Source organism: Oryctolagus cuniculus, chromosome 17 (genome assembly GCF_964237555.1).
Source record: "Oryctolagus cuniculus chromosome 17, mOryCun1.1, whole genome shotgun sequence".
Classification (NCBI taxonomy): domain Eukaryota; kingdom Metazoa; phylum Chordata; class Mammalia; order Lagomorpha; family Leporidae; genus Oryctolagus; species Oryctolagus cuniculus.
The window spans coordinates 15873257-15891177 of record NC_091448.1 but is presented as its reverse complement, the minus strand read 5'-3'; the positions used below and the strand labels follow the sequence as shown (position 1 = coordinate 15891177).

Sequence of the window (17921 nt, the reverse complement as noted above, 5' to 3'; positions counted from 1 at the left end):
AAAGCATAATGTTTACTATATACAGGAAAAAGAGAGCATTTGTTAAACGAAGTCCTACACAAATAAGCTATTCAGTGCATCGCCACGCCTTCAAGTGGGGGCATTTTGAAGGAAGCTATTTTCGGCCTGCAGGGATCACTCTGGGTGGTAGAAGCCCAGAGCCTGACACGCAGGTCTGAAGCTGACTTTTTGGGTGAGGAAGGTTTGAGGTCTTAGCCCTTAAGTCCGGGCTGGTCTTCTGGCAGCTTGTTTAATATGGGGAAGAAAAAGAACTGCTAAGTAGGAATTTGCTCCATTTTTAGGTTGGAGGAAAGACTGTGTAGAAATACATGTGGGTTCTCTGTTCCACTTTCTCCTCCTTTTTACATTTCTAAGTCATTGTCACAGAATTTCCCCACCTACAAAGGAACATCAAGAGGATAACGAATGGCCCAGTCCAGGAGTCAGTTTCCTGATCTGTAAGCCACGGATCATAAAAAGAAATGGTAGAATCCTGACCTGGCGATTAGTGATGGCTTTACAAAAGATCACATTTCATAGCTGCGAAACAGCCCGACGTCATCTCGTGAGAAAGGAAAGATCAAAGAAACGGGCCACCGAGGAACGATCTTCTTTCTCTCCCCTCTCATGAGAAACGGCAGCGCTAGGGCGGCTGCAGTGGCTACCCCACCGCGGCCCTTCAGAGATCAAGGTAACTATGGCAACTGGGGACAGCCTTTTAGTGGGGAAGGTTCAAATTCTAGAATTGGTGAGGGGGAGCTGTGAACTTCAAATGCTGAATGGTTGGCTCTGGGGAGACAGCAACCTTTCCATAGAAAATCTTGACTCCCAATTGCTGGTGAGAAGAGTTAGCTGTAGGTGACAGACAGGAACCCCTACACCTAGCAAAGGTGCCCTACCTAAAGATGTGGTATTCAGGGAAAAACCCTTTGGGAACACTGAGGAGACTGAACCGGCACACCAAACTTTTCCTTATATATACCGATACTCATATTTTAAGAACAAAAAAATAAAATAGCTTGTTCTCAAAAGAAGCAATCGTTAAATGTCAAGGGAGGGTCTATTTATGATTCAAAATTCTCATGACTCTGATGAGAGCAATGCTTATCTCAGCATTGGGATAATGGGAAAAGTGTGTGTGTGTGTGTGTGTGTGTGTGTGTATCCCCACATATGCATAGATAGCTACACGGATTCCTCACCTTTCTTGCAGTTTCCTGAGCTTCTCAGGGTCTACTTGTATCTTAGGGGCCTCCTCTTCATCTGCGCGACCAGAGGCTGCCATTCTAGTCCTGTTCTGGCTTTGATTTAGGAAATAAGACACTGTAGATAAAGCAAAATGTATATTTTCTTGCAGGGACCCAGGCAAATGCAGGTGGTCTTGGAAACTCACTCTTGACGGAGAGGAGATGGGAGAGTGCAGCAGAGGCAAGCTGTCTGGAAGACTTGGCAGGGGGTTTTCTACGCTCGACGGAGCCTCCTGAGCTTGGCTTGCTGAGGTGACATCCTCTGCTCCCCTGACATCAGACTCACGTGCACTGGCCAACGGAATTCTATTTCTAATGGGGGACAGTGGTTGGCGAACATTAAACCTTGCGTTTCCCTCCGTGTCGGATCTGCGAACCAGCGTAGGTGACATTGACAAGTCTACTGGGACATCAACCCTCAGATGATGTGTTGATGATCGCGCCGTGTTACAGGGTGAGTTCAGTGATGACCTTGGGACTGTCGGTCTACCGGCAAGAGAGAAGTCAAGGGAATGTCTAGAACTGTTTAAATAGTCTTGCCAGTCCCTCTCATGGTCATGGGTATCAGGTTTGTCGTCCATAGAAACAGAATCGCTGGATACATTTTCCACCCTGAGACTGTCATCTTGTCTGGATTCAGATTTGCTGTCCCATGAGCGGAAGGTCTTCTTGTTCTCGCTGCTGTCACTGTCATTCTCTGTAGCAGACTCCCCACTGGGCAGCCAGGGATCTGGGAGCATCCTTTGCCCAAGAGAAGGCTGCCCTGCCTCTGGCTCCATTGCACTGAGTGTTCTTAATAAGCCAGGGCTGGGCTCGCGTCTTCTTAAAGAGTTTCCTTTGTGATTTTCAGCACTGTTGGAAAAGTGTTTGTTTTTGGACAGAGAGGCCGACGTCCCAAGACACCGACTTCTTCTGTGACTGGAGGGAGAGCGAGGCGGGTGCAAACCAAGCAGCGGGAGCTCTTCTTCGTGGGTCTCTTCCTCCGTGTCGTAAGGGTCTCTGGCAGCGTTTGGCGATAGCACGGAATAAAAGTCCTCGTCTCTGAACCTGAACGGCGTCCTCCTTGGCCCTCTCGTGGCGCTGGGTATGAGCGAGGGCCGCAAGGACTCACCCAACACTTGGGGACTCTTTGTTCCCTGGAAGGCCTGGGACAGGGCTGGCTGTGGCTTGTTCTGAGCGACGGCGCTCGGGTCTCCCCTTTTGGCTCTCTCCAGGGGGTTCTCGGGGGTCGCCATCAGCTGCGAGGTGGGCACCAGGCATCTCCTCTCTTGGGTTGGCCTCTTCACCGTAGTTCCACCTGCCCACACCTGGCTTTCTCGGTGAACCACTGGATCTGCATTGAGAAAAGATGAGTGTATGCTTTTATCAAAAGTGCCCACGGATGGAAGCTCTTTAAAATACCACGCGATAGAGTCCACGAAAGGCAACAAACAAGTCCCTGGGGGAGAAAATACTCATGGGCCACGGGCCATGGGCCACGGGCCACGGGCCACACGCCACACGGCCAGCAGGAGCCCAGCGCAGAGGCCCGCAGTCCGCTGCCTTTGGATCCTCCTCTGGGAGCCGGTGCGGCTCAGGCTGGCTCTGGTGAGCCTGCGGACACAGCTGCTTTCTGCAGAAGCTCCCGGGAGGTGGATCCAGCCCCAGGCCAAGCCGGGCTGAGCATGGGGAGGCTCTCACTACACGCTGGTTTTCAGTATGTGTTTACGGAAAAGGAACACCAGCACGCCTGGGATGCTTCTGTAAAGTCCACCAGCCCCAAATCATTCAGTGTGCATTTAGGACAACCCTGCTGCACGCACAGTGTCACAAAAACTTAAGAAAGTATAATCTGCAGGCGATGTGGTGGTGTAGCGGGCTAAGCTTCCACCTGCAACGCTGGCATCCATATGGGCGGTTTGTGTCCCAGCTGCTCCACTTCCGATCCAGTTCCCTGCTAACGGCCTGGGAAAATCAGCGGAAGATGACCCAATTGTTTGGGCCACTGCCACCCATGTGGGAGACCCGGATGAAGCTCCTGGCTCCTGGCATTAACCTGGCCCAGTGCTGGCTGTTACAGCCATCTGGAGAGTGAACCAGCAGGTAGAAGATCTCTCTGTGTTTCTCCCTCTCTCTCTGTAACTCTTTCTTTTAAAAAAAAAAAAAAAAAGATTTATTTTATTTATTTGAAAGACAGAGTTACAGAGAGAGGGAGAGACAGAGAGAAAGGTCTTCCATCCGATGGTTCACTCTCCACTTGGCCGCATCGGCTGGAGCTGCACCAATCTGAAGCCAGGAGCTTCCTCCAGGTCTCCCATGTGGGTGCAGGGGCCCAAGCACTTAGGCCATCTACTGCTTTCCCAGGCCATAGCAGAGAGCTGGATTGGAAGAGGGGCAGCCAGGACTCAAACTGGTGCCCATATGGGATGCTGGTGCTTCAGGCCAGGGCATTAACCTGCTGAGCCACAGCGCCGGCCCCATAACTCTGACTTTCAAAATAAATAAATAAATCTTTAAAAAACAAATGAAGAAAGAGAAATATACTCTGTCTTGGCAGATTGGGAGGAAGGCTGGTGCTAGACACACTGATGATTTGGGCCAGGCTAACTAATTTCTGCCAATAAAAATTACACACCGCTCAGGAAACGATGGTCGCCCCTTTGTCCCTGCCCCTGGTCAGTTTGTTAGCTCTGGCTGGCACAGGTTCCCCCTCCCCCACTCCCCTCCCAGTTGTGTAGGAATTCCTATCGGTGAGATCACATATTCAAAATGTGCCTCATAAAAATAATGAATGGCCACTACTTATTGCGGGCGTACACGGAGCAGGCAAAAGCCACGCCAGCTGCATCGCACACACAGTGAAGTCTCAGAGGCCTATGAAATAGCCACCAGTCATCCCGCATTATAATCAAGGGAGTGCGGCCCAGGGAGGCCAATAGCTGGCCCCAGATCAGATTTCCAGTAAGTGATGAACATTTGAACCCAAGCCTGCTTGATGTTAGAGTTTGTACTCTTAACCACCGTCCCGGGTTATCCCTTAAGCAATGGGCTGGACTGCCAATTTCCTCGTGAAATTGAGGCTCTGTGGAATCTGTCATGATGTGTGTGTGCTCTGAGCATTCCCTAGCCTGACGGTGTGGGTACACAACAGGAAGTCCTCCTCTGATTCCATGTTCCTTCGCCGCCTGCCCTCCAAATCCGCCAGCCCCTTCCCCTCCCTGCATCTGCAGGACTCCATGGGGGCCGGAAAGATCTGGGTGCTAGCAGCTCCTCCGGGGGAAAGCAAACTTGGGAGCGTGGGGCCCTGGCCAGGGCGCAGTCGGTGCTGACTCAGGTAGTCCAGGGGAGCACGTGTTCTGGTCTCTACTGCCCTCTCACCCTGTAAGCTCCTGTTGCTAACTGTGTGGGGCACTGGGCAGCACAGTGTGGACCTGCACTCAGCAGCTCTCCCAGACATCGGTCAAACTCTGCTCTGAGGCTCCAGGGCGTCAGCAGCTCAGGGGTGCTTTGCCCACTGGGCTGTGTCTGCACAGAGTGGAGCTGGTGGGGCCCACAGCGGGCTGGTCCACATTTCAGGGAGCAAGTGCTGGGGGACCACAGAGCCTGCTGAACTCTCCTGCTATCTGTTTACACACACACACACACACACATACACACACATCTACCTATTTGTTAAAGTGTTTAAAAAGTGATATAGAGACGTGTAGGCCCTGGCAAATTGCTTTTCATCCTGGCCGTGATAAAGGGCCTCAGAAAGTAGCTAGCGGAGCTGGAGCCTGCACCTGTGGGACCTTCTCTGCACACAGGCCACTCGCTGTGGGGTAGGGAGCTGCCCCCTCTGCCCTTGAACCAATTTAGCTCCAGCTTCTGACCAAGTGAGGGAGAGATGCCCAGTGGGCTGAAGAATCAGCCAGGGCAGTGTCCTGAAAACCTGGCACCCCTGCAGGGACCGTCAACGTGTTCCCCAGCAGCCACCGAGCTGTCACAGGGAGACGCTGGCCTCTGGGGCAGAAGTCTCCGGCTCCGTGCTGGGTGGCAGCTCCCGGGATCCACCACCACATCAGGGGGCAAGTCTTCCTCTTGAAAATTCAGAGCTTCTCTGGGGGTGCATTTGTGTGTTGTTTCCCTAAAGGCAGCAGACTGTGCCATTCTATATTTATGCTGCTCTAACCCTATTTTCTGTGTCTATCCAATAGGGAGCAGACTCCAGGAGCTCCAGGGCTGGGAACAGGCCTAGTCGGAATGCCAGGGATGTGCTCTTCACAGAGCTAGCCCCAGCGAGGCCGCCCTGCTCCTCCGGGCCCTGCTGGGCTCCGGCTGCGAGTGCAGAGCTTGCCTTCCCCAGGATTCTCGGGGCACGAGCACCTGCCTGCCCTTCAACCAGGTCTTGGTGTGATTTCCTACGTTCCCACACTCATATACCTTTTTTTTTTTTTTTTTTGGACAGGCAGAGTTAGACAGTGAGAGAGAGAGAGAAAGAGAGAGAAAGGTCTTCCTTCCGATGGTTCACCCCCCAAATGGCCGCTGCAGCCAGCGTGCTGCGCCAATCCGAAGCCAGGAGCCAGGTGCTTATCCTGGTCTCCCATGGGGTGCAGGGCCCAAGCACTTGGGCCATCCTCCACTGCCTTCTCAGGCCATAGCAGAGAGCTGGACGGGAAGAGGAGCAACCGGGACAGAATCTGGCGCCCCAACTGGAACTAGAACCCTGGGGTGCCGGCATCGCAGGCGGAGGATTAGCCTAGTGAGCCACGGTGCCGGCCTGGAGACCATTTATAAGCCAGAGAAGAGGATGCAATATCCAAATCTCCAAATGTCCCCAGAACCCAAAAGTCAGATGCCATTGCTGCTGCAAACAAAACAAAATGGGGTTATCTATGCACGTGCCACTGCAGGCTCTGTGTTCCTTTCCCCGTCATTCTATTGTGAGCATTACCTTGTGCTGTTATTTTTAAAGAACATCGTAGTCTAGCACAAGAGTCCACTACATGGATGTTATCAGAATGCGCTTAACTCTTCCCCTACTGCTGGGTACGCAGGTTGTTTTGCATAGTTCACAGTGATAAGCATCCTCCTTTGCCTACTTGTCTTCTTACAGTCAAGTCGTGGGAGTGGAATTGCTGAGTCAAAAGGTAGGGACTTTAAGGCTTGTGCCACCTGCTGCCACATTTCTTTCCAAACGTTGTACAGCAAATCACCCTACAGGTAGGCTGTACACCCTCCACTGTCTCGCAACAGTCTCACCGACCAGTACTTCAAAAGCAACTGGCCCTCCAGGGCCCAGGAAATGTGGGTTGTTAATCTCACTTCCAGTCTTCAGTATGACTTTTAAAACCTTAGTCAATTTGGTAGGCCAAATTTATCTCATGTCAGTTTACATGATCACCTAAAGTGAACTTGTCTTTTTAAATGTCTGTTGGTCACCTGTACTCGTAACCCTTCTGTGGAAGTGTCCGTGGTGGCCATCCCCGTTTTCTATTAGGTATTCAGCTTTTGCTTATTGATTTGCAATAGCCTTCTGTATGTAATCTTGGTCACATTTGCTTCAAATCTCTCACTGGTACACTTCAACCATCTGGCTCCTACACCAATTTATGCAAACCACTTTAGAATGAGAGGTCAGAGAGGAAATAACTAGGGGAGACTAGGAGCTCTTGGGCCAGTTCTCGGCGGCTTCCAGGACGCCGGGAGAGGTCTCGGGTGCAGATGGAGGTTGCAAGAGTCCCATGGATGCAGGGTGGATGTGGGCCTACTGTGTGCCCGGTGCCAGCCAGTACATGATGTCACTTAGTCATTGTAACAGTGCAATGGAGCAGATTTCATCATCCTTCTTTCAAAAAGGGCGATGTAACCAAGAGTGGCTCCCTGATCACCCAAGGCACCACGCTTGGAGGAAGAGCTGGAACTAGAACGAGGTCAGCGGCAGCCCAAGGGGGACCTCATGCGCCTTTGTTTATGCTTTGGTCACCCCTGCTTCTAAGCCATCCCAATTCTAGCATGGGGTGCTGTATTTACAGGCATCCGCCATGGCATATGTCACACTCAAGACTACTGCGCCCATATGGCCACAAACGGCGATGCTTGGTGGCTTCTCCAAGGGGAGGAGCAGACCCCTGGTTGTGAACATTGAATCCTGGAGGGTGACAGAGCAACAAGGCTTGAGCCGTAGGACAAAATACTCAGGGCTGAAACTCAGGCCAGGGCTTCGAAACAAAACACACATTCGTTCTGAGGTTACTCCCTTCACATTTAGATCTTACCACCGTGATTACTGAGTCACCCACCGACACCTGTCCTCCCCTCCTCCACCCACAGGCCCTCCTGGGAGCCACCCCCTATATAGATGCCCTGGGTGGGAGCTGCACGCCTGGTGTCCCCGCAGAACTATGCCCAGTCCTGCTTATGGGGTGATGGGGGACAGAACTAAAAGCTAAACTTCCCCGCCCCCTTTACTATCAGCCTCTAAGAAAACGTACTAAATAGTTTGTTCTTAAAACTTTCTGGACGTTTCATGGTAAGGTGCATCCCCCTTCACATCAAAGCACAGGCGTCCAACACCCACAAAGGCACCAGGTACGAGCGCAGTCAGCCCTCACTGAGGACCAAGACGCGGCAGCCGCGGGGCCTTACCTGGTCCCCGCAGAGCTGGCACCTTCGTCGGCAGTTGGGACTTCTGCTCGCTCCCGTCCCCAGGTGCTGTTGCGCTGCGCATGTCTGGATTGACTGTCAGTCTCCCCAGGTTTGGCCTCCTCTTTCTTGGTAAAATCTTTGGTGTCTGTGCTGCTGAAAGGTGCAAAGTCTTTTCAATAATTAACTTTGGAAAACACCTTCCGTGTAAAGAATGCTCAAGGGGCCCAGCAGTGGGGCGTGGGGCGTGGGGCGTGGGGCGTGGGGAGGAGGAGGGCACTGACACCAAGTTCCGCTCCCTGCGTGAGCTTGGGCGGATCAGCCTACCCCTGCCTCAGTCTCCCCACCTGTTACTGGAAATCGTAACGCCCAGCTCATGAGGCTGTTAGCGCCGTTAATGAGCACCTGTGCAGAGGCCCGGGGTCTCCCCTTGCATTAAGCGTTTCCAGCCTCCAATTCATGGGGACACACAGCGGCCCCGATCCCCAAGTGCTCGCTCGGGTTTGAATCACAGCCTGTTTATATCCTTAGGTTCTTTCTTGGCAGCAAACACGGTCTTATAGTGCTGCTGAGGCCCGAGTTCCCAACGAACCTGCCCAAGTTCCCATTTGCTAACTGGTGTGGATCAGGTCAAGCCTCTTCTTCAGGCGAATTTAGCCTCAGTGCACACAAACTGGGGAGGCGAGTGGGTGGGTAGGGGGATGTTTGCAATATTTTCCATGCATACAAGTTCTTGGCTTAAATTGTGACTATTTAGATGACATTCCCTGGGAGAATCTGCCTGGCTCCGCCCCTTTTAGACAGGTTAGAAATTTCACAAATTGATGCAGCCAGCAGGCAACATTGCACAGCTGGGAGGAGCCCCTGACTTGCGGGAGCGCAGCCTCTGCTGGCACACAGGGCCCAGGGGATTTCGTGAATAGTCTTCATCCAGACTCGGGACAGAAAGGCAAGCTCGCTTTGGTGCCTGTGAGGCCTGCTTGTCGCTCTGACTGGGCCTGCTCACTTCCCCCGACAGCCCCAGGACAGGAAGGCAATGGGTTCCCACCTCCCAGACAGAGGGGATCTGCTCTCTCCTGGGAAACTTACTAGAAGAGGTGCGTGTGGGGTGCTGCTGGTGATGTGGGACCCCTTAGGGCAAGTTGGTGGGGCCGAGTCTGTGGGCGTGACCAGAGAGGAGACAGAGTGGGGGATCTACAGGGAACGGGCGTCTGTTCTGTGCAGGGTGCGGGGTGGGACCAGACCAGATTTCGCTGAGTTAAAGGTGAGGAGGGAGAAAGAGACAGCAGGCTTTTTTTTTTTTTTTTTTTTTTTTAAGATTTACTTATTATTTGAAAGGCACAGTTAGAGAAGGGAGGGGGAGGGGGAGGGAGGGGGAAGAGGGAAGGGGAGAGATCCTCCATCTGCTGGTTCATTCCCCATATGGCTGCACCGGCTAGGGCTGGGCCAGACCGAAGCCAGGTCTTCCTGGCTTTTGGGGTCTCCCACATGGGTACAGGGGCCCAAGTCTGCTTTCCCAGGTACATAAGCAAGGAGCTAGATTGGAAGTGAAGCAGCCAGAACTCGAACCGGCGCCCATATTGGATACCGGCATTGTAGGCGGCAGCTCCACTCACTGAGCCACACCCACCCCCATCAGGTGTTTACAGTAAGGGATCTGCTGCCATAGAGGAAATGGATGGAAGCGTTTTCTCAGCATCAAAGGTGTCTCCCTCCTCACAAATCAACAACGTTCCTGTCTCTCACCGGACTGACCAGAGAGGCAGGTGTGGGGCTTACACCACATTCAGTAAGTCAGGACCAGAGGTCCTGGTCCTGAGGATTTCACCCTGATTCCCAGCTGATGCCCCAGGTGGCTCACAGCCCCCGCCCCTCCATCCCCCCAGCCCACCCCAGCCAGATTTTCCCACTTCCAGTTTTACGTCCACCAAGTCTGCTCTGACTCTGCTTTGTCCCAAATCCCTAATTTTGCTGTCGTTTTAAACTGGCCTCTGGCGTTTAAATGCTCTGTAGTCTAAAACTGCGCAAGGTCTATGCCTTTTCTTTCCAGTGGACTGAAAGCTCCTTAAAGCCGAGGCCCATCTCGGAGCCAGGCTGTGTTGCTGCGGGCGTCCTCCTGCGGGACCACGGCCTGACGTGTTCAGCGAACTGCAAAACTGGGATGAATGCTTTTATTGTGCAAAACACCCCAGGTGGCTTAAGATAAAAGTTTATTATATTTTTCTGATTCAAAAAGCTACTTTCTTCAAAGCATCAGATCTCTTAAACAATTAAAAAAAAAACTATTACCTCTAAGCAAGTTCTCAGCGAAGTGGCATTAGGCTACAGAGGCCAAGGGACCAGAGATTGTTTGACCAGCAGGACAGAGACTACATCACATTTGTGAACCTCTGGCGATTGAACCTCAGTTTGTGTACCTATAACACAGGAATAATCCTACTCTGCATTATTGTGAAGTTTAACATTAATACACGTAAGTGGCCTAACTCAGTGCCTGCTGTATATCAGACACTGAAAATGGTCGCTGCTGTTTCCACCATAAAGAGTAATAATAATAGTATTATCACTAGTAGTGGGAAATCCAAAATCGCTCCCGTGAGAAAACTGAGTTTTGCCAGAAACTCATTGTTACGAAGGGCAGCCTTCCGTCCCATGTGGCTCTTGCTGATTCTTCCCTTTGATCTTTTATTCACAAAGTCCAAGAGGCAATAGTAACTCTCTTTATTATAATTCGCTTAACAAATATCTGTGTGGCTTCGCTGTGCAGTAATCTGAGGGATTGTGGAGATGAGTGCGACCCGTCGGTCGTGACTTGAAGATTCTGATCTGTTTTGGTTGCACGGCTGATGCTTCCCTGTGCTACCCTTCAGAGTCTATGGACAGGATAGACCATCTCGTATGAAATAGTCCTCTTCCCTGTCCGCAATCACAGGCACAGAGGAGCTGACCCAGAGGCATAGCTCACGTACACATGGATTTAAGAGCTTCAGACACTTGGGGGTGGGCATTGGGCACAGTGGCTAAGCTGCGTGTTGGGATCCCGTATATCAGAGTGCCTGGGTTCAAATCCTGACTCTGCCCTCTGTTCCAGCTTCCTGCTAATATGCATCCTGGAAAACAGCAGGTGCTAATGGTCTCCGCCACCCACACAGAGACCTGGATTGAGTTCTTGGCTCCTGGCTTCAGCCTCACCCATCCTGGGCTGTTGCAGGTACTGGAGAGTGAAGCGGTGGATGGGACACCTCTGTCTGCCTTCCAAAACAAACAGAATAAAAACAAGGAGTTTCAAACACTCGACTTCTATAGCAAGTTCCTAACAACCTCGCCCACACGCAATGGGAGCCAGGTTTCACACCTTTGGGGCCCATCTGGGGTGGGTCCTCCCGTGGCGTGCTGCATGACCACATCAACCTACAGAAGACCAAGACACACAACTTCCTGTTCAGGTAGAACAAGCCCATGGCCTCGCAGAAATGGAGGAGTTTGTATTCAGGGGGTTTGTCACCAGGTGACTCAATTCCTTGGTTTGGCATTGAGTTTGGGAAAAACGGTGGTTTGCTGTTGGCATCACACAGTCCACCCTTCTTCTAGTACTTGAGCCGGGTGACGCCCCCAGAAGCAAAGAAACCACACAGACTGGCTAAAAGGCACCTGCCCCGGTTCTCTCGACAATGCTAAGCCACCCCAGCGTTAACCGAGTAGTTCTTAGTTTGAGCAGGAGAGGAAAACAAGCAGAAATCTCACATTTATGCAAGACCCTCACAACACAGAACCGAATCCACCCAGCTTGGTAACTCCTTGTTCCGATCCTCACATCACTTGCCACACAGTCTTGATACAGCCAAAAACGAGAAAGAAGGAAATACGATGACCTCTTCCCTCCATCTCCAGCCCCTCCCTCGACTGGGACCCCTGATCCTGGGAGATACTAAGAGTCTGTCTGAGAGCCGCCTCTTCGAAAAACCCGTTGGGTCACAGAGATCAGAGCTTAATCACTAGAGCTCACGATGCCTTGGCTGGCGTAATAGGCAACTCTCTGCATAGTCACAAATAATAACCACCTCTGTCTGCCTGCTTGCGGGTGCCACAGACGCGTGTTGTCGCCCATACCCACAGGAGATCTTAATTAAAGCTTAATTCTGTTCCACAAACACATTTTGGAACTCAGGAGGTGGGATTTTTGAGTTTAGGAAATGCAATGTCCAATAAGCAGGCAGGAAAGGAACGTAAACATGCGCTGAGCCCTGGAACTCGTCCATCCCTCCCCAGTGTGGCTCCGAACCCCCGGCCCCTGGGACCGCCCTCCCGGGGCAGCCTGGCCTGCGGCATGATCAGACACGGAGCAGCCTGCTGGGTCTCTGATGCTGACGTCCCCAAGTGTGCCAGACACAGGAGTTAAGAAAGCAATTGAGTCTCCAGAGGCGACGGGATTTTATTGGTCACTCTCTCCTTTAGCAAAAAGGCGAGCCCGGGGGAGGTGGTGGCGCTGGCTCGTCTTCCTGCTCCCTGCACACACCACCTCCAGGGACCGTCCGTGACATGGCCTCCGGCCCCTCCCAGGTGTCTCCCTCCCCCTGGCTCCGCCGTGCCGTGTGCCTTGCATGGGCAGCTTACCACACGAGGTAAATTTTACTGGGCCTCCTGGGGCCGGGCAGGCACAGCACGGGGGTCTCAGCCGGGGTCGGGCAGGAGATGGGGAAGTAGCACAGGGTTGCTGGGGACTCGGGCACGGGGCCCGGGGAGGAGGACGTGGGGCTTGGAAAGGTGGGGAAGGTGACAGGAGGGAGGTAGGAGGAAGGGCCCTGGGCCGACGGGGAGGCAGGTGGCACGAGTGGCAGGAGGAGGCAGCAGTAATTGGCGCTGGGCTGCGGGGCCGGGGAGAAAGCAAAGACGGAGCAGTAAGGGGAATACTCGACGCGGAACAGGGGGTGCTCGCTGCTGCCACCTGCACAAAAGAGAAAGAGCAGTCAGGACGCAGCACTCACAGGCGGGGGAGAGGATGCGCACACGCACACACGCACACACACACGCGCGCGCAAAGCCTGCAAATGAAGCAAAACGCAGAAGATGTCCTTCTGGGTGGGAGAGGGGGCTCAGAGGTCAGAGGGGCAGCAGGCCCAAGAGGCGCCAGCTTGCAACCAAGTCACTGAGGAGCTAACCGAGGGGATGGCACCCCTGTCACACCCCTTCCAGTCAAGAGCCTCTGGCATCCCTGACAGACGTGGGGAAGCGCTCCCCTCCACGAAGCTGCAGCCCAGTGTGGATGCAGTGGGGCTAGCGGCCCACGGCGGGGGTCTCACCTCGGGAAGGCACCCTGCCCCTGTCCTCCAGCTGCCCCCATGGGAGGCTGTGGCTGTGCCCTAACCCGGCCTTTCTGCTGCAGAGTGAAACAGCTGTGGGGGGGGGGGGTGGAGCATGGGAGGGGGGAGAAAGAAGCAGAGAGATCCTGGGGGAGGGGGCGGGGGAAGGGATCACAGGAAGGGAGAGGGGCCAAGGTGAGAGATGGGGGCCCAAAGGGTGTTGGGGGCAGCTAGTGATCTGTTCACCCTCCCCTCTGACTGCCAGGCTCTGTTCAGAACCACTCCCCGCCCTGCCCCCGAGCAGCCGGGTCACCCTGACTGCCGCTTACCTGTGTGGACCCTGCTTCCCCGTGCGCAAGTTGAGCCAGGTGTTTTCTCTGGCCCGGCCCCTTCTAGGAGGCCCTTAGACCAGCAGCCTGGATGTCCCCTGGGAGCGTCTCAGAGCCGCCCAAACGTCCTGAAGCTCTAGCTTGCCAGGGACCCAGGAGCTTCCCATGAGCGCTGACCTGGACCAGAACCGCCTGCAGGGCGGGGAGCCCCGAGCGGCAGGGCTCCGAGGCAGTTCGGGACGCAGGCGTTTGTGTGTGGATGAAGCCCCTCCTGAGGGTCTTACCAACAGAGGAGTTTGGGATTTGCTGCTGCTGAAAGCAGTGCCCACCGTAAAGTGAACGGCTGAGACGGCTGTCGCTGTGAGGCCGTGTCCTGGTACAGGGCAGATGAGTGCATCCTGACAGCTTCCCTCCCAACTCTTCCCTGGCTGTGCACCGCCCAGGGGCTGTCCAGGGTCCAGGGGCTGCCCATCATCCCTCCTGCCCCCGCCGCTCACACAGGGAGATGCTCTTGCAGTCTCAGCCTCCTTAGGGTTCCGCCAGTAGCAGGTACCCAGGACTTGCTGGCATTTCCCACTGGCTGCCCGGCCGGCACCTCAAAGACCACACCCCACGATGGGCCCCGCCCTCTGCTTCGTGCATTCTCAGCCTTGTCTAAAGGCGGCCTCCACTGGCCTCGTTCTGTGGCCAGATCCCGGCATTCTCGTCCACGCCTCCTTTTTCCTTATCCCTAGATTCTTCCCTCTTCTCTCAGTGTTTGCTTCAGGTCAGGCCCTGGGCCCACCACTTGCACGGCCTCCTGGCCGTGTCTGGCTGCTGTCGCCCTGCCGTCTCCCCCATGCACCGGCCACAGCCAGCTGAGAAGGCGCCCATCTGAGCGCTCATTCCCCGTGCAGATCCCTTTCAGGATGGTGCTCCAACACCTTCAGCACAGCAGCCAAGGCCCTGATGCCTGCAGGACCTCAACTCTAAGCTCTGATTTCCTTATCTGTGGCCTGAACCTGGACCAAAGCTTGCCAAACTCCAATGTGTGTACAAATATCCCCGCCGTCTTACTAATGCAGATTCTGCACCAGGACGTCTGGGTTGGGATCTGGGGCTCTGCATTTTTTTTAATATTGATTGACTGATTGATTGATTTGAAAAGCAAAGTTACAGAGAGAGGGAGAGACAGAGTGAGAGGTCTTCCATCCACTGATTCACTCCCCAAATGGCTGCAACGGCCAGACCTGGGCCAATTCGAAGCCAGGAGCCAGGAGCTTCTTCAGGGTCTCCCACATGGGTGCGGGGGCCCAAGCACTCGGGCCATCCTCCACTGCCCTCCCAGGCACATTAGCAGAGAGCTGGATCGAAAGTGGAGCAGCCGGGTCTCGATGGGCGCCCATATGAGAACGCAGGCAGAGGCTTAGCCTACTATGCCACAGCACTGGCCTGGGGCTCTGCATTCCTAACAAGCTCTCAAGTGATGCCTCTGCTACCGGTCTGGGGACTTGGAGGCACAAGGTCACAGGCAATTTGGAGCTCCCTGACGTCCACCTGTCTCTGCTCCAGGCCTTTGCCCACTAAGCACCTCGAGCTGGGCCCATCCTCCTTGCCCAGTTCAGGCGGAGCGCCCTGTCCTTTAGGATTTTCACCGGCTCGCCTCTCCCCACGAGCTCTTGAACTGACCTCGGTCAAGGTAAGCACCACACTGTTTGCCTGGCCTGGTCCTGCCTGTCCACTAGGCCGTGAGCCCCTGCAGGGCGGGTTCTGTGTGTCTTATGTCTGTACCCCAGTACCTGGCAGATGAGGGCGCAGTCAGTGGAGTGTTGCCTGAATGAGTGATGGCTGAGAAAACCAACCCGCTCTGGCGTCAGACGCCCTGGGCTGGGTTTTGGGGCGGCTGAATGCGTTTGAAGGCATCCGCAGGTGCTGGCTAAGAGAAGACTTCACCAGTGGGTGATCCAGTTACAGCCTCTCTTGCCTCTCAAGCTTACGTGTCTTTGGTCAAGCGGTTTTTGTACAGAGATCTAACCCTGGAGCCGCAGGTGGTGCTGGGACAGGCTTCATAAGCAGAGCAGGGGTTGGGGATTAAGCTTGACCTAAGGCCTCCTGTGCGCCTGGGGAGGTGGGGGATGACTCCATTTCCCCAACATTCAGCGAGGTTGTCAGCTCACATCTTTAGGGCTACACGGTGGGACAACCAGGACTCAGAGCCAGCGCTGCAAATGCTGGGCTCGGTGACATTCCTGAATCCCTCTGTTTCACACAGTGTTGCTTAAAGCAGACGGCGGCGAGTTAGGGTTCTCCATATTAAAGTGGGATTGGGCACTTAAGCTGTTTTTGTTTTTTCTAATTTGGGCAGCCAGTTGGAAACTGTTGGGCCCCATTTGGACTTGCTGGGAAACCCATGAACTTGGCCTTTTGGAGACAATTATGAATAGGATTTATTTGCAAGATAAATTATGAAGATTTAAGATTCGCCCTCAAATTTTGCTTCCAGGCTGCTTTTCAAGTAAATAGTTTCCAATCCCAAAGACACCACAGTTATTTTAGATTTTATCTTTTAAGATCAGAATCCACTGATTTTCTTAGTTTTACAAGAACATGTCTTCACAATAAGCCACAATAAGTCCTGCGATTCCTACGCAGCTGAATCTGGTAATGAGTAACCTTGAACTCGGTGGTGAGTGAGGATAATTTCAGAACACTTGGCTTTATTTTAAAGGGCAGGATTTTGGAAGCAGGCTCCCAGGTCTGCATCCAAATCCATTTTTCTGGAACATTCCAGGGAGACTCTCCAGTTCCAGGTGAGAGCCGAGGGAGGAGCAGGCACACTGGCTGCCCACATGCCCGGCCCAGGAGCTCCTCCGGGTCCCAGCATGGCGGCTTCGGGATGCCTCTCCGTGTTCTGGGAAGGTGAGCTGGCTCCTTCCTGACTCGGGCTGGGCCTGGAAAAGCCTTTGAGAGTGGGCAGGAATCGGAGGCCACCCCAGCCCCTCTGCTGTCCGCATTCCCCTGTGCTTGCCGGGCCGGCTGCCTGCTCTGCCTCGGGGTCCATGCAGAATTCTGAAGGAAGAAAACACGAGTCGCAGGACCTTCGCCTCGCCGTGGACAGCGGTGCCAGGTGCGCCGCAGCCCCCGCTGGCTGACCCGCTGCCCGACTTCCCCGCGGCTCTTGGAGGTAAGGCGCGTCTCTGGCTTGCTGAGCGCTTTCTGACAATTCATCTTTTTCCATTTTGGGGTCTGGCTTTGGAAGCTCAGAGAGTAGTAAAAGTGTCTGGACCGGCACTGATGTTAGAGATTTTTCGTTTTTTTAATTTTTTTTTTGATGTTAGAGATTTTAAAAAATACAACTCTGATTTTTGTAAAAGTAAAACAGAAAGGTGGTGGGAGAGCAGCCTCAAGAGGAATAACTCGGTTTCTGGTCCATTCTGCTAACCACACGCTGCTCCTGTGCACCGGGCGTCAGGGTGCTGTGATTCCTCGGGCAGCCGTGGTTGTGGTCTCGCTTTTGACCTTGGAGTCATCCCAGCAGGCAAGATCTGTCTGTGCCCCACTTTGCAGGTGGGGAGACTGAGGCACAGAGATGTGATTTGCCCAAAAGCAGAGAGCAAACAAGCGCCGTGGCCCGGACGCTAACCTCAGCGTCTTGACTCCAAAGCACAACGTGCCCACGAATTGTAAGCCCCGAGCGTGGACGGACGGGACGAGGAGCACCCCAGACCAGTTGCCCAGGGACAGCTCGATGCAATCCACGAACTCAGCTGAAGTGTGGGGGTTCCTTCCAACAGTGGGAGGGGCGATGAGAACCTGACGCTTCCTGGTTAGAGATCCATCCGGAGAGACACGGGCGGCTGTCTTATAAACAGCTGTCCCAGGGGTTCCGGATGCAGCTCAGAGAGGGACGGGCATGGCTGGTGACATGGACCATCATTCCATAGGTGTGCCGTGAGTAGGTGACATTCCCCAGCCGCGTGGAAGGCCGGCCTGCTGGGCGCCCCAGGCTGCTGGTCTGCCTGCAGTCAGGCCTGATGTGGGAGGGAGTGCTGACTTTCGGCCAGCTTCAGATCACCCCCACCACGCTTTAGCAAAACATTTCTCACAGAGGCAAAGAAAAGCAGGAAACTGAATTTGGTTAGTGAATTAGATCAACGTGCCACATCCTCTTATGCTGGAACAGCCGGGGGGTGGGGGGTATCTGACTCGTCTGCGTCATCACCACAGCTCTTCCGGGGCGGCCCACGTGTCCCCATGCTCACGTCCTCGTGCTAATTAGGGAACGCCGAGGGTCAGGCCACACGTGTGAAACGCGTGCCTCGCGACACGCCGACGCTTTGCTTTGAGCCAGCTTCTCCGTCAGCCCAGAGCGCTGCCCAGCCGGCTGGCGACTGCCACCCGTCACCAGGCTGCTCCTCGGTGGCTCCCAGTGTGGTGTGCTTCAAGTGTGACGTGTTACAGCAG

General features: G+C 54.1%; 1 protein-coding gene across 6 annotated transcripts in view; it reads right to left on the bottom strand.

The window, feature by feature from the left end:
- MARCHF10 (membrane associated ring-CH-type finger 10) overlaps positions 1 to 17921 on the bottom strand; it is an 84544-nt gene that overhangs the window by 21244 nt on the left and 45379 nt on the right. For 4 of the 6 annotated variants that reach the window (XM_070060508.1, XM_070060505.1, XM_008271682.4 and 1 more), the window contains exons 5-6: positions 7853 to 8005; positions 1202 to 2579 (exon numbers count right to left, since the gene is read on the bottom strand). In XM_070060508.1, coding sequence (XP_069916609.1) covers positions 1202 to 2579; positions 7853 to 8005 — 1531 coding nt within the window. The remainder of the gene's footprint in view (positions 1 to 1201; positions 2580 to 7852; positions 8006 to 17921) is intronic. The other 2 variants (XM_070060507.1, XM_008271683.4) reach the window with 1 other exon arrangement.